General features: G+C 36.9%; 4 protein-coding genes across 11 annotated transcripts in view; 2 read left to right on the forward strand and 2 right to left on the reverse strand.

Moving 5' to 3' along the window:
- Window positions 1-688: 688 nt before the first annotated feature.
- On the reverse strand, window positions 689-3,182 carry rps2 (ribosomal protein S2). The gene is made up of 8 exons (XM_081386763.1): window positions 3,100-3,182; window positions 2,557-2,694; window positions 2,246-2,335; window positions 1,580-1,687; window positions 1,316-1,489; window positions 1,074-1,233; window positions 893-984; window positions 689-813 (listed from the first exon to the last, which is right to left on the reverse strand). Exons 2-8 carry the CDS (start codon window positions 2,689-2,691, stop codon window positions 733-735), a joined length of 840 nt encoding a protein of 279 aa, XP_081242889.1. The 5' UTR covers window positions 2,692-2,694; window positions 3,100-3,182; the 3' UTR covers window positions 689-732.
- Window positions 3,183-5,342: 2,160 nt separating this feature from the next.
- Window positions 5,343-21,960, forward strand: part of spag9a (sperm associated antigen 9a) — a 57,800-nt gene continuing 41,182 nt past the window's right edge. For 6 of the 7 annotated variants that reach the window (XM_081386776.1, XM_081386778.1, XM_081386777.1 and 3 more), the window contains exon 1: window positions 19,409-19,863. In XM_081386776.1, coding sequence (XP_081242902.1) covers window positions 19,564-19,863 — 300 coding nt within the window. In that variant the 5' untranslated portion in view covers window positions 19,409-19,563. Of the gene's footprint in view, window positions 5,801-19,408; window positions 19,864-21,960 lie in introns of those variants that run through there. The other variant, XM_081386781.1, reaches the window with a different exon arrangement.
- On the reverse strand, window positions 7,790-10,568 carry LOC308703392 (immunoglobulin superfamily member 6). 2 transcript variants are annotated; one of them, XM_081386835.1, is made up of 6 exons: window positions 10,093-10,568; window positions 9,372-9,692; window positions 9,193-9,290; window positions 8,997-9,050; window positions 8,340-8,447; window positions 7,790-8,170 (listed from the first exon to the last, which is right to left on the reverse strand). In XM_081386835.1, exons 1-6 carry the CDS (start codon window positions 10,139-10,141, stop codon window positions 8,111-8,113), a joined length of 690 nt encoding a protein of 229 aa, XP_081242961.1. In that variant the 5' UTR covers window positions 10,142-10,568; the 3' UTR covers window positions 7,790-8,110. The 2 variants fall into 2 exon arrangements, with proteins under 2 accessions (XP_081242961.1, XP_081242960.1); XM_081386834.1 differs by lacking the exon at window positions 7,790-8,170 and having other exon boundaries at window positions 8,217-8,447.
- On the forward strand, window positions 12,336-16,493 carry kdelr2a (KDEL endoplasmic reticulum protein retention receptor 2a). Its single transcript, XM_081380396.1, has 5 exons — window positions 12,336-12,668; window positions 13,480-13,580; window positions 13,717-13,875; window positions 14,603-14,855; window positions 15,494-16,493. The coding sequence occupies exons 1-5, from the start codon at window positions 12,578-12,580 to the stop codon at window positions 15,526-15,528; spliced, it is 639 nt and encodes a 212-aa protein (XP_081236522.1). The 5' UTR covers window positions 12,336-12,577; the 3' UTR covers window positions 15,529-16,493.

A 21,960-nucleotide genomic window follows, 5' to 3' on the forward strand; every position in this document is an offset into this window, starting at 1 on the left:
AATACAGCTCCTAGTAGGGTCACAGGCTGGACAACAGAGGAGCAAGTAAACAAGCATCAATGAGTATCGATAAACACCCTATATGGCAACAGCATGACCTAGTGTATAGCACTGATTTATGCCAACTAGTATAAAATTAGTTTGCATGTCAAGGACTATTATATTCTAGGAATTTAATGAATTTAGCTTAATGAAAATATTTCCCCAGTGACTGCAGTAATAGAAGTCAAAAGGCAAAGTGCTTTGTGTCATTAGACAGTAGGGCACTTGAAGCCCCTTCAGCCGTGAAGATCACAATATAGCAAGCATCTTAATTTTAAACTAGGGATGCATGATATATCGGCCAACATATCGTGTCAGACGCTATTTGTTCATTTTTAATGTTATTGGTCCGATAAGAAAATTTAGCAGATATATTAAAGACATGCTATATAAGCAGGCTCTCAAATTATATAAAAACTTGGATTTAGATTTATCGGTTATCAGCTTTCAATTATAAAGAATTATCGGTCAATTTTCATATGGGTGCATCCCTATTTTAAACCATCTAAATAAATTACCTGAGAAATCTAACTTGCCCACATTGGGAGTTTTTGGTATGCAGATTGGAACCAATCCACAAACTTGTAGCAACTTTGTTACCGCTATTGCACAACTTTAATGTCAAACAGAACACAGAGTCAAAAAAGATGTTTACTTTCTGGACTTTTATTTCAATCCATTGTACAAAATTTAGGAGGGTGCAGGAAGAGCTCCCTGAGTCCTCTGAACAGAGACCCTGGTGTGAGTCTTGGCCAGATGATCAGTGAATTCCTGAAACAAAGGAGACCCTTTAGTTTCAAATGACAATGCATTTGTGAAAAAGAATAATGTCTGGAAATGCATGCATTACCTGGTAAGGAGACTTGGCAAACACAGTTTCCTTCCAGAGATCAGGGGTCAGGTAGCTGTAAGTCTTTGAGATCGCATCGAAGGTGGCCTTGGCTGCAATGAAAGACAGCGGTTTTTAACGTTGAAATACCCAAGCATGGTCAGTTGTATCTTGAAACGGTTTTCAAACAAGGTTTTCTCACCAAAGTTGCCCAGAGTGGCGGTGCAGCCCCTGGCAGATGTGTAGCAGTCATCGATACCAGCCATCATCAGCAGTTTCTTGGGCACGGGAGCAGACACAATGCCGGTACCACGGGGAGCGGGAATGAGACGCACCAGGACTGAACCACAGCGACCAGTCACCTAACCAAACACATTCAGTCAATAAACATGCTCCAATTCAAACCAAGCCAAATAAAACCTAAAACAATCTTTTAAGTCTCACCTTGCACGGCACTGTATGTGGTTTTCCGATCTTGTTACCCCAGTATCCTCTTCTGACGGGAATGATGGACAGTTTGGCCAGGATGATGGCTCCACGGATAGCTGTGGCTACCTCTTTGGAGCACTTCACTCCTAGACCAACGTGGCCATTGTAGTCACCGATAGCGACAAAGGCCTAAAGATTGAGAATCATGAGCGATCATGAATCAGCTGTGAGAAGTGAAGAACCAGATAAGCATTGAACACTCCGGCAGAGGGAAGTCACCTTAAACCTGGTGCGCTGACCAGCCCTGGTCTGTTTCTGGACAGGCATGATCTTCAGAACTTCATCTTTCAGTGCTGAGCCCAGGAAGAAGTCAATGATCTCAGACTCCTACAGGAAAGAAAAGTTTTAAGTTTTGCAAAAAGCCAAGCATTGTTTTGTCACTTAGTGGAGGTCTTTATAACTTAAGTCATGAAACTAAAGTAGCAACATCTTTTCTGTCATATTGTGATGTACATCATATAACGGATTGAAAAACACATGGTGGGATTGGTTCTACACAATTGCTTGTAATTTAATATTTTTAAAGAAATCTCAGTACCTCCATTGAAAGTATGTTCACCCAAAACATTCAAAATATCTTCATTTGTGTTTCAAATATGAACAGAAGTCTTACGGATTTGAACAATTTTCATTGTTGGTTAAACTAGTTAGGATATTGATTCAACTTCAAATGCATATTGGTACTATACGGTTATCCGGACCACACGTAAATGTACTATACGGTTAACCTAACCCTACCCAAATAGGTGTGGTCCGGATAACCGTATAGTTCCTGCATATTTAAAAAGCAAATAAAAAGGAATGCATCTGTAGACGAATTATTCACTTCAAGATCCATAACAGGACTTTTGAAAATAAATTTCACTTTCATGTCAATTTTAGTACCTTGATTGGCAGAGAATACAGATAAATTTCCTCCAGGGTCTTGATCTTCATATCCTTCACCAGACGACCAAGTTTGGTCACAGGAACCCACTATATAAAACAAATTAATTATTCATAAGCATATAGAAACGGAAGCTACAGACATTGACAGATGCTGGCACACGAGGAATAAAGACCATGTGGTACAGCTTAAATAAACAACCGAATAGTACAGAATGCATGCATTGAAAAATACCTTTAGCAAAACATTTATACATTCATAACTCATAACAGTTACAGAGAGTAGAGTAAGGCGATGATGCTTTAGCTACCTCTTTATCCTCAGATTTGCCTCCCCGGGCACCGCGGCCTCTTCCACGGCCTCTGCCGCGACCACGACCGCGACCCCGGCCGCCAGCGCCGAAACCTCCGCGAAAACCTCCTCTACCACCGGCGTCGTCCGCCATTTGCTAAAAACAATAAAAACATCTCCATTGATTATACAAGTAACGCTTTATGTATCGCACATGTCAAGCATAAATGCGCATGCATTACAATCCACTTGTTTGCAAATATATGAGCCATTATAGCCATAGTCCATAACCCCGTATATGGAGTTGTGTAATTAACATGTAATGAATCATAATACAAGAACGCAATTTAAGACTAAATTACTACCTACACCAGTTCTCCGCCATTTTGAGACCGTCTAATATTAACTGCTCTAAAATAATATTTCTGCTCAATTCATTAGACTCATTTTGGTATCGCATTGTACGAAAACCGTACAGATACATTTTACATAAAAAAGTAAAGTTTTCATTAAATGATTGCTGAGATAAAAGCAGATTCTGTTAAGAGCCGTTTCGACTTACGTGATGTGTATTCAGGAAGAAGAAGGCCTTACGAGAGTTCGTGGAGTATTTATTCACGTGGAGTTCTCGCGAGATTTCATATTGGCACTGGCAGTTGAGACCATAGACATAATATACATAGACGCCCTATTGGCCGCTTTGGAACGTTGCTGCGATACGTCAACGCGTCCGCCATTTTGTGGCGGGCAAGACTGCGCTGTAATCAAATGCAAGTAAACTGCTGAGCTGCGGTTTTTCTGTATAAAAACCAAAAAAAAATACATTTATCAACCGATTTCGGTGGTTTGTATGTGGTGTACAAAAAAAGTTCCATCTGTAGTTAGTTAAACTCTCGATAGATAGACTTATATATATATATATTTTTTTTTTAATAAGGAATGGCCAAAGCTCTTGTCATGTATTTAGCTTTTCATTCTTGGATAAGAATTGTGAACACCCCCATACTGAGATATAATTTAATTTTCACATTAAATTAAATAAAGTTTCTTATTGTGGGAAAAGCATATTCTGTCATTGACCCGATTTTAGCAATAACAAAGATAACTGATGGATCATTTTATGGTAATATGATATGGTACAACTACAGTGCAATGCAAATAGTAAATATAAGATAAAGTGAGAGGTAGGCTAATAGCACTCGCGTAGCTACGGGTGGGCCTGGGTGGGCCTGGGCCCACCCACCTGTCAGTCAGGCCCATCTAGTCACTCAGTGGCCTCACAAGGTAGCCTAGGAAATTATGTTGCGATTATAACAATTTTGACCTATAAAAATAAATCTTAATGTTTCTTGATTCTTGTTTGGTTGTCATGGTGATGACGAAATGCCCGCGTAGCGCATTTCGGAGTCAGACTCAGATCAAAGAGTATAGAAGTAACAAGAGGCGAAACTCAATAGAACGTTCCATTGCAACAAACTCACCCATGCGCAGAGCTGCAGCTCCGCCATCTTGGACTGAACGCAACACCGCTGTCATAGGATTGAACTATACCGGTTCAAATTCAAAAGCGGTTAAATTAACTAAAAAGTAGTTTCTAGTTTTTAATATCTCTAGAGCAGACATCCCATGTCTCCCGGAAGATCCGGGAGTCTCCCGCATATTTATAGCGGCTCCCTGATGCCCGCAAATTAGCTAAAATCACCCGGAATCTAGAGCGAGCGAGCAAGAGCGCGCAGCTCCAAACCGTGTAACGTTAGAGCACACGGCAGAAAGGGTGAGGGAGCGAGATATCAACATATCAACCTAAAATGTGGAACACAACTTGTTCAGATTTTTTGCTTTCATTTTCTTGCAGTTCTAGAGTAAAATATATTTTGTAATATATATATATATATATATATATATATATATATATATATATATATATATATATATTTTATATAAAATATAAATAATTATATTTTAAAATTTGTACATTTTAATAAACTCAAACTTATATAACTTTTTTCTGTTTCACTTTCATAATTTATTTCACTTCAACAATAATCTGACAAATTAAAACAAGACCAACCATAGTATTAACGTTACAACCATACTAACGTTACAACCATTTAAGTTTGGATAGTGATTTTCATGTTTAAGCGAAAAAAAGGTGACAGTTAAAGGGTTAATTTAGTGATAACAATGAATTAATAAAGCGGTCATTTGCCAGGTTAGGTGTTCATATATCTCTGAAAGTATGCGATTTAAAAAGCACATTTCGAGTCTTGACAATTTCGACCAAATACATAACGTTAGCAAACTGTTACTGCGGTTATGGGATAGCTTACATTAACGTTACAGCACCTGTTATCGTTGACGTTAGCTCACTTTAAAGTTAATAAAACCTTTTCTACTTTACCTCTCTGGATCTTTGGGGAATCTATGAAATGCTAGTTGATTGGTTGTACACTGGTAGTTGTTGCAGTTGATGGCAGAACACTGTTTTCTTTGTTTGCAATTATTTTCAGACATAATGTTAATGCTGTACAGTAGTTGTGCTACCAGTAAAGCCGTTGGTTCAGTCCAAAATGGCGGCCGCGCTACCGAAGCGCCACCTAGTGGCTGTTGTCAAAACTGCAACGGAGTTTCGCCTCTTGTTACTTCTATACTCTTTGCTCAGATGATTGCGAACAGCCCATCCCCCCTTCACAACGACGAGCACATTTCACAGAGGGACACTGAAGTTTAGCTAAGTAACGTTATGTTAAACTAAAATGAAACAGATCAACAAGTTTGTGTCAAAAAGACCACGGCCACCACAGGAGGAAGATAATGCAGATGTTCAGGAGAATTGACTGAATCGTTGGACTATAACGAAATCATTGCAGTGTTCAACTCTTAAGGGGGTCGCACACTGGACGCGCAGCGCCGCGTCTAGGACAACTCTCATCTGAAAATCCGATAATGTCAGCAATTTTCATTCAAGCAGCTGATTTCTGTACATGAATATAAAACTAAACGTATATTGCAGCCCAGGGTGAAGTCAGATTCATTAACTACGATTTGAGACAAATAAATGTAAATTTAATATAAAACTATGTAAATAGCGCTCTGTGACGCGGCAAGATTTTGAACAAGGTCCTGAGCCGTGCTGGGCGCCGCGGACAGACGCCGCCGGTGTGTGTAGTGTACACACTACACTCAGAGAATAATGTGTTCGAATTTAAAACTGTGTGCGACCCCCAGCCCCGTCGTCTCCTGTTATAAGCTAGTCATCAAAAGTAAGCCAATCTACGTTTATGTAGTTGCCTAGTCAATGTTGTTTATATAACGTGGTTTATGTGGCCGCTGAGCCAGACTATGACCAAGCACTGTTTTTGGTTTTTGGTTTTTACACACTGTCCACTACTGTCCTGCTGATTTGATGATGTTGATTCGCATCTGTCAGATGCGCGTGTGTGTGTGGTGTGGCCTGGCCGCGCGCAGTGGAAATGCTGTTCTTATCGTTATGTTCTTTATTAACACTGCTTATGATGACATACATGCTTGTGCTCTGATTAAACTGTGGTGTATTCAAGCAGGTGTAGTTGTGTTGGCCTATTTTGATAACAGATGCATTTTAGGCTGTGCCCACCTGATTTTCTCTGGGCCCACCCACATTGTGATTCCTGGCTACGCTACTGGCTAATAGTAAATAGTTTAGTCAATAAAATAAACAAACAGTATACAGTAAATAAAATAGTAATGAAAAGTATAATTATATAATATCATATGTACTAATATAATAATAATAATAATATATTGATAATAGCATATAGTTTATGTATACTATAATAATAGCAGTAGAATATGAAATATCAATTACAGAATATAGACAATAAAAAATAATAGGTTAAATAGTTACTATGAATAGTAAAATAATTTGACAGCATAACTATAATAGATTGATAATTGTAAGTGGTATATTATTATAATAACAATAATAAATAATGTAAATTTATACATTTTAAAATATTATTACATAGGCTATATAAAATAAAATGACGCAACCCTGTCTCTTTTTGTTAAATTTCAGTTTTTAAAAGGTATAAGAAGCTATACAAATCAAGAAATAAAGTAAACGACCCAGTCAAACATACAGCAGGCTACACTGTTATAATAGCCTAAATATATTAAGTTATGAAACTTCACTTTGCCCTCAGCCAAAACAATCTGCCAAGGAACAAATTATAGATTAATGAAACCAAAGATCGCCCGTTAGATATACACAAGACGAATTATTCTCACTAGACTGACAGCGACGAACGTCAGAACTCAGAAGCGGTGTACGACATGCACTATAGCCGAGGCAAGGCTGTTCTCGGTGGGGTACATGAGCGCTGAACGCCCGCGGGGATCGCTGGATCTCACAACTCCGAAACCGTCAGATAACATTTTTAAAAAGGCGCTATCTTTATAAATAAACCACAAATTTGAGCTTTAAACAACTACATTGTCGACTGAAAAACTCTTAAAACTACATTTCGTGACACAATAACAGTAGTATTTTTAAATTTCGTGGCCTTTCTCCTCTGAAAATAAAAATAGTAAATGAAATGCAACCAGAAACAAATTTTCAGTTTTGCTTGAGAAAGGTAATTCCCTGAGACCTGTTTTCAATTGTGTGGCGATTTGTAAAGCCCCAAGCAGCACAAGAAATAGGCATTTTTCTCAATTCTCGTTATGAGAGGTATGGGAAAGTTGCCCTCCGCAGTATGGCGGCGCCGTTGACGTACGATCCAGCGGCCAATAGGGCGTCTATGTATATTATGTCTATGGTTGAGACCATAGACTGTGGTTGAGACAGAGATCTGTCAAGTCAAGAGATGGTCGCTCGAGCAAATAGCATAGGCTATTAGGCTAGCTACAAGTAATGCCCAAAAAGATTATGAGAAAGAAATATGTTCTGAATTGGATTGTAAATTGTTGGTAAATGTAAGCAGAAAATAAAATCCTGATTTGTGCAAAACGTATTGTGCCAATGTTTATCTCCAGAATTCTCCACTTCAGTGGCTACTACATAAAACTTTCCAGTTTCATTCCCGTCTATATTCTGAAGGTTTTGGGGTTTGTTTGCCAGGTTTTATAGCCTATATCATTTTATTCATAAAAAAAACATGGTGAAAATGTAATTTTGTCTGGCTGTTGACAGTGTTCTCTAACTTATTGAGTGATAAAAAGACACACACCACCACTGTAAAAACCTTCAGTGTCAATCAAATAAAACATGAATTTTGAGCCTAGTGCATATTTAATTAAACATTGCCCTAATTTGCAAATTTAAACAACATTCCAGAAAACTTGTTATATAAATGTTTTTATTATTTAAATGTTTACTCAATTCACATAATGTCTTGCTGTAAATTTAGTCACTACATTAATACAGTTGACATAGCAAGAGGGCTCACATTAAATGCGAAACATGAAGAAAGTCATCAAAACATCCCAATTCTGGGTCTCTGCAACCACTTCCCCCAAAATAGCTTGCATGTTTGCAGGAAGCTGCAGGTTTTCGATCAGGATCAGCAGGACATTAGGGCAGTTGTTTTCTTTTACTCATCAAGATTTTGGTAAACATCTTCACTATGGTATATATTTTGAAGACCTTTAGACTGTGGGGAAGATTGAAAATAAATGTTAGGCTATAACAAGACGTTTTGGTACTGTAATATGACAGCAATTTCAGTCTTAAAACTCCACAAGGAGTGTTAGCAACAAATTAATATTAATTTGCTTAAAAATATGCATGTGTGTTGTAAAAGAATAGTCTGAAGTGAAAACCTTGTCTTGGGAAACTTCGTAGCGTGCCTGATACTTGTCACCACTCAAGTTCCTCTTGCACAGTTCTTGCACCACTCCACTGAAAATCACTTGTCTTGCAGAGTCCTCCTGAAAACATCCACACTTTTGACACACTGAACGCTACCGTTCAAAAGTTTGGGGTTGGTAAGATTTCTTTTTTATGGTTTTCACAAAAATATGACCATTTTTATGGTAAGGTCTCAAACAAATATATTTGTAAAGAAATTACTAGTTTTATTCTGCATGGATGCATTAAATTGATCAAAAATGACAGTAAAGAAACTTCATTTCTGTTTTAAATAAATGCTGTTCTTTTGAACTTTCTATTAATTGAAGAGCCCTGAAAAAAAGCACTGATGATAATAATAATAAATGTTTCTTGAGCATCAGATCATCATATTAGAATGATTTCTGAAGGATCATGTGACGCTAAAGACTGGATTGGTTTCGGATGGCCAAATTAGCAAATGTAGCTTGCCGAGTGAACAGACTTGAAATGGACTTTGGTTTTTACTCTGATCAAATAAATGCAGCCTTGGTGAGCATAAGAGACTTCTTTCAAAAGCATAAAAAACAATTCCCGCCCCCAAAATAGTGTATGTTTTGCTATTGCATATAAATAGGGTCAAACAATACCTTTTTATTAGTTTTACTCCATCTTCTTTTAAAAACTGAGTTGAATTGTCCAGTCTATCGATAAAAAACAAACATATTTTAATTATTTAAATTGCATTATGAAAAAGTTCTTTGAGAATGTAGTAAAATTCTGAGCGTTAAAATGCTTGTTTAACAGCATTATAACTGCATTACTACTGTAACTTTAAAAGTGCACCTTAATGCAGATGAGGATGCCCAGGACGAGAAGGCTGTAGACACTCAGCAGGACAAGCAGTGTCAAAAGCAGTGTTTGAGGGACGTTAAAGCCCTTCTCTGGACACAAAACAAGAATGATGTGTGTAACACAATAGAAGGGTCTAATGGGGTCGTGCTGAATCTTCTGCTAGTGCTTACCTGACACTTTCAAAGTGGTTCCCTGTCCGATTGCCTGTGCCCCCCTGTGAGTCACTGTCGGCAGAGCCGCTGCACAGTAATACACCCCACAGTCTGCTTTTGACAAAGAGCTGATTTCCAGATCATGTTGCTCCAGTCTGTACTTCTGTGGCTGGCTTGACAAATCAATCTGGTAGTGAGAGTCTTTCCGGAACACATACCAAGAGATTTGAGGTGTGAGTTGACAGGATATATTGACAGAGCAGGGAATAGAGACAGACTGTTGCTCTTTTGTTCTCATGAGCGTCGTTGGCTGTTGGACATCTACCGTACATCCTCTGACTGTAGAAATTCAGAATATTGTTTTATTAAATTGAATACATTTAATTGCTGATAATTCATATTATTAATATTTCAAGTAGCTCAACTAATCAAGATTTTTATTTTTTTTAATAAATATTCTAAGTACACTCTTAAAAGTTTAGGCTATTTATCAGCATCAATGGTTCACCTTTAACATCCATGAGGAACTTGCATTGCACTACAGGTTTTTTAGAATGGAGAAAAGTCCTTTACTAAAATGTTCTTCACACTAAGAAAAAAATAAAATGGTTCTTTAAAAAAAATTATTCTTTGGTGAACCCAAAATGGCATCATGGCATCACTGTGGAAAACCCCTTTTGGAACTTTTCTTTAAGAGTGTAGCCTACACATATCATTGATAAAATCAATCTCTGCTCACCTAATCTCAAAACAAGGAATGCGATGGTGAAGAGGAAACCAAAGTTCATGTTGATGTCACAGTTGTTTGTGGCTCCTGTATCTCTCTGATTGTTTTTTCAATTTGTTAGTCATCCGAACAAAGGTCTCACACCTAACTGAGAAATAAAACCAGAACTGACTTGTAGAAATGAGAAGTAACAGACCCATCCCCTCGGTTCTTCCTTCCTTGTGTAAGACGTCGTCACCCACAGCTTATAGTGACATGTGAGTGATTGTCACGTTCTGTTGTGTTTGAACTTTTACCCCCGGTTTCACAAGACTAGGCCCGGACTAAAATGCATGTTTGAGCTATTTAAACATATCTTAAAATATGTCACTGCCATTGTTGTGTCTCAAGATGCACCAGCAATGTTTTTTTCTATAAGGCACGTTATAGCTAAATTCTAATCGTGGCTTTAATAAGCCCTGTCTGTGAAACCGGGTATTAGGCCTATTATTTAGACTACACGACTTTAAAAGTCATCAGATCGCTGTGCTGTTCTACGGAGACCCTAAAGGGTCTGGAAAGGTCTAAGGGTGGTGGGAAAAATTTGCGGATGGGAGGAACAAATATTTTTCAAAGCTTTTGCGTTCTTTTGCAAAGATATTTGCGTTCTCTAGCCTATACGCAAAACCTGTTGTGAGTTCACACAAACACTTCCTATTTAATGTCCCACTGGCAATGTTTCATACTCCGTATGTTAACAATGGAGCGGTCCATGGTGTTTTATTAATGAATTTGGACTAAAAGAAATAAGGTCAGAGTAAACGACTAAAGTGATGCGTCACATTATAAATTTGCACATTAATATTTAAGTAATGCACGTTACTTTTCATTTGAATTAATTTGCTAAAATTCTCTCTCTTCTCCATCATTTAGCTCTCATGTGTGCACAGGAACAAAGAAAAAACTAACATTAAACTCCAAAAAAGAAAAAGTTAGGTAATATATTAAGAGATCTTTTGTATGGCATTCAGCTATAGGGTTAGGAAATATTTTATGCTCAGAATAGAATTTACTATTCACTCTAAAAAATGCTGGGTTGTTTTAACCCATGGTCAAATATGGACTAACCCAAACATTGGGTTAAAAATGCAATTTAAATGTGTAACCCAACGGCTGGGTTTGTCCATTTTTAAATTGCATTTTTAACCCAACGTTGGGTTAGATCCATATTTGACCATAGGTTAAAACAACCCAGCATTTTTTAGAGTGTAGTGTTTTTAAAAGAAAAGGAAGGTTTATGTTATATATGCTGTGTTGTTGAACGCATTACTGCTTTAAACACATCTTGCAAAAAAGATAAAAAGAAAAAACACCTGGAAGACTGCTGTTTCCATCACCCTGTTTTTATGCACATTTTGAAGTATCACATTAATGAGAAAAAAACAGAAATGAAATGACAGAAATGTTCTTACATGTCAGAAAGATATCCCAAATATTATGATTGATAATAATATTACAGTTTTTCTCAATCGCTTTGGTGCATTTCTCATAACACTATTTACATTTGCACAACAGTTAATGCAGTTCTCAAAACAATTAGTACAAACTGCAAAACCTTGTTGATAACCTGCAAAAGTGTGTCACTTGCTCAAAATGGATAGCTCACTCCTCAAAAGCAAGTATTCATGTCAATGAAAGTGTCAGTGTCATCAAGAACTCCATTAACTGTTGTGCAAATGTAAATAGTGATGTGAGAAATGCACCAAAGCGACCGAGAAAAACTGTAAAACATACATAGTAATCATTCATACACATCCAGACGTTCCTCATCAGTGAAAGCTGAGATTCACCTGAGAGAAATTGTTCAATTTAGGAGACATTTTTAACAAAAAAAAAAAAGCTTTTAAAAAAACGTGTAAAATTTGCTTGACAGATTTTGACAACTAGTTCAATATTTTTGTATGTAATGACTCAAGCAATGAAAATGAGGACTATTAGTTTTATATGGAATGACTATTCAGCATTCACAAGTATAGTTAATTTTGACTGACATGAAATGAGCAAATGATAATGTTATAAAACAGCAGAGAGTTGTATGAAAGCAACTGATGCATGTCCAAAAGCATTTGCAATGAGAAACTGCTACTATGATGTGCACAAATGACTAAATGTTGTGGAGGTTGAACTAACTGTTGTGCAAATGTAAATAGTAATGTGAGAAATGCACCAAAGCGACTGAGAAAACTGTAATAATAAGCTATGTAGTTTATGTAAGGGAGCCTGGGGCGTGGTTAGGGTTTGACTCGTGGAGTGCGCGGCTGCATGAACTACTACTCCCAGCATTCATTGCGATTTCGCTGTTGGCCACGTCACGTCCACCGGCCACGTCGCCCCTCATTCGCCATATTTCGTGGAGGAATGCTCTTCTGGAGATCGGCACTCAGCCGGTTCGCAATTACTTCACTCACCCTGAGCTCTCTTTAACGCCACTAAAACCAGCCAGAGAGGAAAAATCACCATGAATATCTTTAGGCTGACTGGAGATCTGTCTCATCTAGCGGCCATCATCATCCTGCTGCTCAAGATATGGAAGACCAGGTCCTGCGCAGGTGAGCTAAACTCACACGAAATATACTTTTCTCATTCATTTCATACGTAAAACGCGTGTTTATCAAAGATAGGGAAGACTTTAAACTGGGTTGAGCTGCCCGGAAAAGTCTTTATGATTTAATATTAAAGCATGAAGCATAAAATGAAGTAATTTGTGTAGCATGCAAGCTAGTGGTTTAGCTTGACTTGAAAGCAACTGGTCTAGATTTTTATTTGTTGAATTAAAATTCAATTTGGGTTTGAATGGGCAGATCTGTAGAAATGTTTGCATATTATATTTGAATGTACAAGCTAACAGTTACATGACAGCCTGGTTCTCAGTAAAGTGGCTAAATTAGCTGAATTTAAGGCCTAAGTTACTTACTAACTAACTGCTGTTTAATATTAGATTACTTGGTTTATATATATATATATATATACACATACACATACTGTTTTACCATGTAGAGGACAAGTTGCATCTTCATATCTTGAATTATGAGAATCAAATAAGTGCTTTTTATATAGTTGAAGTCATACATCTTAATTTACATCCATTTTTTTATTTATATAAATACCATTTATATCCATACATCCATTTATTTGCCTTACATTCCTGAACTGCATTGCATTCCTTGCCTTGCCTTGACGTGGCAGTGCATATGGTTTTGTGTGGGCTTTGCAAGGATGGGTCACCTGGGTAGTCTATATGGTCTTCTTTCTTTCGGTCCCTAGAGAACCTAGATGCACCCTTTTGAGGTGTTTATGAGCTGTTGTGTGCTCTTATTTGTTTTTAAGTGGTTGTCTGAGTGTAAGTGTTTTAATCCCCAGGTATCTCTGGGAAGAGCCAGATACTCTTCGCCTTGGTGTTCACCACACGATACCTGGATCTCCTGACATCCTTCATTTCTCTTTACAACTCTTGCATGAAGGTAAATGCAAGAGTGAACCTTTACATGCACACATCAATACATTTGCCAATCTTAAATTGACACATCCAAGTAAACAGTTGAGTGTGTTTATATGTGCACTGTTAATCAGTTGTGTGCTTCTGTTCTGTTGAAACAGATCATCTACGTTGGCTGTGCCTACGCCACTGTCTACCTGATCTATGCAAAATTCAGGGCGACCTATGATGGAAACCATGACACTTTCAGAGTGGAGTTTCTAGTGGTTCCAGTGGGAGGTCTCGCCTTTCTGGTCAACCACGACTTCTCTCCGTTGGAGGTGATTATTAGACTCTTTACTGCACATTTGCAAATAATGAACCAATCATTATCATGCAATCACAATAATTAATAAAAAATAAGACTAGTCTTGCAACTTGTCTGTCTTGAAATAAAATAAATATCGAAATAAAAGCAAATTATAAACAGATTAAAGGTGCATTGTGTAATATTTAGGATGATCTGTTGACAGAAATGCAATATCATATACATAACTATGTTTTCAGTGGTGAATAAAGACCTTACTTAATGAACCGTTATGTATTTATTACCTTAGAATGAGCCATTTCTATCTACATACACCGCGGGTCCCCTTACATTGAAATGCGCAGACATGTTTCTACGGTAGCCCTAAACGCGTTTCGTCACTATGTTGTTCTTCGTACAAAGCTAGCTAAAGTCAGCGAATAAAACACTGACACAATGATGAACAAGTAACAACAACATATCGTTTTACTGAATAATTAAGTTAACCTAATTTCTTAATTTATCTTTGAAAAGAAACCTCGTTGCTGAACTGGCTACTCTGCTGTCTCAGACGACGACGTCTTTTCCTGTCGGCCACCGTAACTTCTGTTGGTTGCAATTCGCAACCTCCCCTCTAGATGCCGCTAAAAATTCCTCCCCTAAGGATCAAAATAAAGTTAATGGCGTTTAGAAATCTAAAGAAATCTAAAAATTGTTTTTGTAAATAAAACTTACCTGTGCTCAAAATATCTTCATGACAGATTCTGTGGACCTTTTCCATCTACCTGGAGTCGGTGGCCATCCTGCCTCAGCTCTTTATGATTAGCAAGACGGGCGAGGCGGAGACCATCACCACCCACTATCTGTTCTGTCTGGGGGTCTATCGCGCCCTCTACCTCTTCAACTGGATCTGGAGGTTCTACTTCGAGGGCTTCTTTGACATGATCGCCATCGTGGCTGGGGTCGTCCAGACTATTCTCTATTGTGACTTCTTCTACCTTTACGTCACAAAAGGTCAGTTTGTATGCACTCACACCTATGTTGGAGTTGTGGGTGTGAAATTACATTATGCTTGGGTGGACATTAAAGTCAGGATAAAATCAACTTTATATCAACAATATGTACACACACACACACACACACACATATATATATATATATATATAAAAAGAAATCTGTACAGCATCATGGGTAATGTAGTTTTTCACCTCGAATTCCACCGTTAAACATGATTATTTTAAAACTAAGATGCAATAATGTGGGCTGACAGCTTCAACAGAAGCAAATACCATCGATCAACAACATCGTAGCTCACAGTAAGGCTGTTTTTAAAGGTTTATAAGTTACCATTCAAAATCAATTTCTCTATGGAGAAAATTAATGGAGTTTTACCTTGCGGAACCCGGCTGTATAGTTGGGATTAGATTAGTTGCCTGTAATTATGCATAATTTATAGTTATTACATAATAACTACATGTATCGTGCAACAAGGACACTGTAAAATAACCCTTTATTGACAGATAATTAATTAATGCATGTATTAATTACAGTTTAAGCACTTGTTTGGCTTTTGTCTGTAGATTTTGGCTTGTTTTAGGATGAAACGCCCGTTTTTTATGCTTTGTTTTTTGACTCTTTTGTCTTCGCCACAGTGCTGAAAGGAAAGAAGCTGAGTCTACCAGCCTAAGTGCCAAAGAACAGAGAGCTGTGTCTCCGTCAGACTTATAGAGGGGCACAAGCCAATGATGCCACCGCAAGATGCCCAAGACAAAGAACACATAACGCCAGTTCAATCACTGATTTATTTCTCTGCGCCTGGACACCAACCATCCCCTTACAGAAACGAGGACGTTTTCTTCTGTCTTTAGCATCTTGCGATACTTTTTTTTATTGCTATTAAAAAGAAAAAGAAGAAAAAACTTTTCTATATGCAAGGTGTATTGAAATATTGAATATTGAACAGTGCATTGTACACACTAAATGCGTCATTGTAAATTTGTCCATGATTGGAAATGGTTCCCAGAGTGTCAAATAAGTTCTTTCCTGATTTAAGAGGGACGATGAAATGTGTGTCCAACAATTCAAGTTATTGTATCCCATTCATTCTTTTGTTTTGTTTTTTCTCCCCCACAGTGTAAATGTGGTAAAATCACACTTTACTTAAATGAGAGGTTTAGCCACCACTGAAAATTGAGGTTTCATCTTTTCACATAAATGCCTTATAATTCGTCTTTCGGTTTATGTACATAAGCATTTGTGCTGATGGCCCCAATAGCAACGAGTCAACTGTAAATAATCCAATGTTTCATATTTCATTCGGCACAATTCTCCTTGTGTGACCCATATCATTTTATTTAGGATGTCAACATTTATCAATGATATGTGATGTTAAAGCAAGGTTGTTTAAATATTCAGTTATTTCCTGCAGACATCAGCTTGTTGAAATGCAGTAATTTATGGTAAGGCCATTAAATCTAGTGGTGTGGATACTGTCAAAGCACATATTGGAGTGAATATAAGTTTTGTAGCTTAGTATTTTTTTGTTTCTATGTTCAACATCCCCATTGTTTTCCCCTCTCTCATCATTCCTCTAGGGTTTACAGTTATTTTTTTTTCTAGTTTTTACATGTCTCCAATAAATATTTTAAGGGACACGATTTTGTGTGTTATTCCTTGGTGGTTTTTAAAGTCAGTTGTCTAATTTCTGTTGACAATTTTACTTGGTATATTCCACTGTTTTACAGTAATTATAGTACAAACCGAACACCTCTTAACTGATATTTTTTACTAATGAACACAAGAAGCAGATAACAAAAGAAATAAATTGAAATGTTTTGCAATACAAAAATTAAACAATATCAGTGTTGATGGTGCTTATGACAACATTTTCAACATTTTTATTCACGATTTTGTTTTCGCTAGCTCAATTTGAATGGTCCTGTGGTGTGATACATTTTTAAAAGTTATGTTCCATGTAATTTCTCAATAATTATGCATGCAGTTTTAATTATAAAAGAATGAGCAAAAGAGAGAGTAACATATAACATCACATCACAGTTTTGGCACATATATTCAAATTAAATGCATGAATGAAATGCTCAATTGAGGCATTTTATTTTGTACATATAACTTATGCCAAAACTGCGATGCGATGTATTTCTTTTGGTCATTCTTTTATAATAACTATGCATGCAGTATTTTAGTTATGTATTTCACATCAGTAACTGAACACTAGTTCTATATGGATTTGTGAGTGTACACAGTGAAAACATCAATGAATAATTAGTTCAGATCCAACTAAAAAACAATGGCCACCGCACAGTGATCCATTGATCCCTTATAGTGAACAAGCATTCAAACATTTACTACTGATTTTCTCAACATTGCATATCTAATCATCAGCTCCTGACGAACACATTAAGTATTACTTGAATAATGAATTAAAACTCAGTGGGTCATTTAAAGTCTTTTGTCTTTCAAACACTTTAAAATGTACAAATTCACGTTATTTATATTGTAAATGATTGTTTTTATTTAAAAAAATGTAGATTAATTTTTTTTTAACCCTGACGTAATGTAATATTCAAAGCACTTCATGGTGTAACAAAGAATGGAATACATTTTCTCTCTCTTTATATTTTTATGTCAATATGGTACGGATTATCCTACTCAAATCAAAGTGATTAACGAGTAAGGTAAAAAGTGATCTAAAATGTAATCAAAAAGTAGTCAGAATACATAAAATGATTAGAGATTACATTACTTGTTGTACAATTTTTGTCATGTAATTTGAAATTAGTAACCGACCATCTTACTACAGCAGGGGTCGGGAACCTTTTTTGACCAAAGAGCCATTTTTTCATTTTTGGATAATGCATTTTTCCAAAAGAGCCACAGTAGGAAAAAAAATTGCCTATATATATATATATATATATATATATATATATATATATATATATATATATATATATATATATATATATATATATATATATATATATATTATTAAAGTTAATATTAAAGACGTGCTTTTTTCAATAAAAAATTCAACCGTAGTAATTATTATTAATATTATTTAATTATTAATATTATTAACAAATATTCAGCAAACAATAAATAAGTTGGAATATGGAATTAATTCTGCAGGGCTTTCACTGTGAGGTTGAGTACCAAGTGATGAGCATATACCATTTTGTGTGCGTGTGAGAGAGAATGAATGCACACAGTACTATCTGCTGTGTTTACGTGAATACTCGACTTAGCATTTTGATATATTTCTGTGTTTATTTGGCCGTTTAGGCGCGCAACCGAAGACAAAGGCTGCTTGTCCGTGTTGCGCTCGGAGCGCGCGCACAGTATCCTGTCAGTTCTCTTTCGCGACTTATCGCGCTTTTAATATTTCTTTTCAATATAAAGCACATCCTGTTCTTTTCTTTCTCATTCATTCATGTTTTGTTTTTAATAACTTTAAACAGAATCGTCAACTGAAATCTGCGCGGATTATCAAAAATACGACACATTTATAGGATATAAAGGGTCTCTGCGGCAAAAGTGAAAGTAGCCTATACCAGCGGGTGAAATGTCTCTATGCGCAGCAAAGCACCCGTTTCAATAAAATGTTATATTAAAGTTTATAAAGTCTACTTTTACATTTTTGCTGCTGTTCTAGAATGTTCTGTTTCGCCAGCTTGAATCCCAGTGCAGGAGCTGTAGGTTACCACAGAAACGTAAGCGGTTAGTTGATTGCTGTGGTGACTCGTGACACTCGCGAACAGCACTGAACACGCACTTTTGCCGGTACAACTTTAATATTATTATTATCATAAACTTTTCATTAACTTCAGTAGGCTGTACTACAACAAGGGAATTGTAATTGGTTGCTTTTTCTGCAGAGAGCCGATCTCTGTTGATGTGTTTTAATTGTTTTTCATCGATGGTTTGTTGGTAAAGGGTTAGAGACCTCGCGAGCCACATGATTTTTGCCAAAGAGCCAGATGTGGCTCGCGAGCCATAGGTTCCCGACCTCTGTACTACAGTATAGTACTCACTCTAAAATGCTGGGTTGTTTCAACCCATGCTTTTGTGTCAAATATGGACAAACTTAAAAAAAATAAAAATAAAAAATATATATATATTTTTTTAAATAAGTTTAAAAACCCAACAACGGTTGAGTTTGTCCATATTTGACCCAAACATGGATTAAAGCAACCCAGCATTTTTTTTCTGATCGCGACTATTTACCGTTTTTAAATGTATTTATTAATTTAATGTATTTATTAAAAAATATTTTTTTACAGTTTATGATTAAGACATTGTAATTCGCACTCAGCAATCTTGTCAAGAACACTCTAATTATGGAAATGCTCATGCTCAGTTATGATAAACTGATTAATTCCGATGTGGAAATGTTGTGATTTTAAAAACTAACGGCAGGTATAATGTAATATGTGTAGCGTGACGTCACCGCGCGACTGTCTGGTCAACAACTGAACTCGACTGTTGTCGGTCGACCGCGGGAAAATATTCCACGTAATACATCGGCCGGTTAGTTCCAGGGAGGGAGGGACTCCGGACTTACGTGGGATCCTTGTGGCAGTGTGTCGGAGAATATAACGGGAATATATATATATATATATCCGCATTTGTTCTCAACATATCTCAGGGCACGTCGGTTGGAATAGCGGCGGTTTAAATCTAGGACATTCAAAGAAGAGGAAGGAAAATGGAGTTGGATGACGGAGTTGTGTACCAGGACGACCCGGGGACATCGGCGATCATGTCGGAGAGAGTCTCGGGCCTCGCCAACTCCATCTACCGCGAATTCGAGAGGCTTATTCGCAAATACGACGAGGACGTGGTGAAGGAGCTGATGCCGCTGGTCGTGGCGGTGCTGGAGAACCTCGACACCGTGTTCGCCGAGAACCAGGAGCACGAAGTGGAGCTGGAGCTCCTGAAGGAGGACAACGAGCAGCTGATCACACAGTACGAGCGCGAGAAAGCGCTGAGGAAACACGCAGAGGAGGTGAGTGAGTGAGGGAAGGAGATCCATCAGGAGTTGACATCAGCGGGGAAAACGACGGGAGCTTGGCATCTTTGTTTTGTTGCAGCATCACAGCAGCTGCACGTGCACGAATGGCTTTGTCATCTCACCGTGCCTTGTTTACTAGCCAGTGCCCTTCGACGATGAGTCAGTCTTGGGCCTCAAGAAATCAATCAATAAAAAGCATTATCATCAATGCATGTTTGTTTTAACAGTCATCACTGTGTCCTTGTCCTGGCTGATGGGGAGAACTTAATGTACAAGCTTAGATGGCACCACAGTGTTGTTTGCACGCTTATAAATTAAGGCCAGAGATGGAAAACAACATAACATCTATGCACAAAACAAACAACATGCAACCTGCTTGTTTGCTTACCTTGCAAACTACAGAGATGCTTGCCTCAGTGCCATATTGGAGAGACTGGGGCAAGTTGTCACAATGGGTTTTTAAATCACATTTATGCATTTAGCAGACACTTTTATCCAAAGCGACTTACAAAATAGGAAGGAAAAGCAATTCGTCAAAGAGACAAGAATATCTGGAATACACAATACCAGTTTTTTTTAGACAAATATAATAGATTAGGACAAGCTTTGAGTCAAAAGTCCAATTGTTTTCTTTAGAAGTGGTCTTGTTTGTTCAAAATATGTCAAGTTAGGCAAGTTAAAGGTATACTTTATTTGTCTAATTTAGCTAATAAGCCTATATTAGGTTATTTAACTACGGTTTTCACTGTGACAACTTACCCCATGTAGTGTGACAGCATGTCAGGTGTTTTTCCTTCTTTTTTTTTCTGGGCGATAATGGTTGGGATGCTTTTGTTTTGTAACCAAAACTTTAAACCCCCGGTTTCATAGTCTTGGACTAAAATGCATGTTTGAGCCGTTTCAACTGATGCAACTTGTACTTACAAATCTTAAAATATGTCACTGCCTGCCATTATTTAGTCTCTAGATGCACCAGTAATGTTTTTAAGGCACGTTTATAAAAGCTACTTAAACTGAACTAAGGCCTAAATTCTAATCCTGGCTTAATCTAATCTAATATTTTTTTTTAATAATATAATATATTTCATAGCTACCCTGCCAAATATTCACGATGAGTCAAAAGTTTGCAAGCTATTCCAGTTTAAGTCTCCCATATTTTGATGCTCCCATATTTTTATTTTTAAAGTCTTTCCCCACATTAAACCTAGCATGTGTCATTTGTGTTAAATTATGAACTTTTCATAGTTGATTACATGAGTAAATTCTTTGATGTGACTCTAATCTGTTTTGGAAATAAGATTACACTGCATTGTACAGTTCTCAACGTGTGTAAGCCTGACTTTGGACAGATTAAGGCTTCTCAGTGGCTTCATGTGTTCCTGAGACAGTGACAGTTAACTGGGATTATGAGCAATATGCCCGGCACATTCTCCAACCAAAACACAAATGAGCCATGAGCTCCATTAATCCCTGTGTGAACTGATACGGGATCTAGGTTACATCCTATTATGACAGACTGGTTTCTCTTCCAGAAGAGTGACATACGGTTGTTGTGATCAATATTCAGTGGTGAACACTGATCTTTTACTCGCCTTTCATCACACTGAAATACCAGAGAGACTTTTAAGACCATTTAGGATAATTTGGTTTAGGTTTTTCATTTTCATACTGTTTGATATTTTCTTACTGAAAAATAGTTGCCACGTGTTGCACCACTGTGCTGTCTTAATCCAGTGTGCTAATTTAGTATTATTTATACACTGTTAAGTTGAATTAGCCTTAGATTTTCTGTTTTCATTAGAATTTTTTTGTTTTAGTAATTTTTTAAAAATATTTCTATTAAATTTTAATTTTAGTATTTCAACTTACACTTAATTATCATTTACATTTTTCTAGTTTTTTAATCTAATATTTACATTTTATTTAATTTCAGCTTTTATTTTGATTACTGAAAATGTTTTAGTTTTAACGATAACAGCAGTGTCAATCATGCCTGCAAATTCAATATGAGACCAAAGTTTAAACTATACGTACCCTCACGGTTACACAGACTTATGATGGTCCCGGACTAAAATGCATATTTGAGCTGTT

The sequence above is a fragment of the Scardinius erythrophthalmus genome (assembly GCF_964197995.2).
Source record: "Scardinius erythrophthalmus genome assembly, chromosome: 1".
NCBI classification, from domain to species: domain Eukaryota; kingdom Metazoa; phylum Chordata; class Actinopteri; order Cypriniformes; family Leuciscidae; genus Scardinius; species Scardinius erythrophthalmus.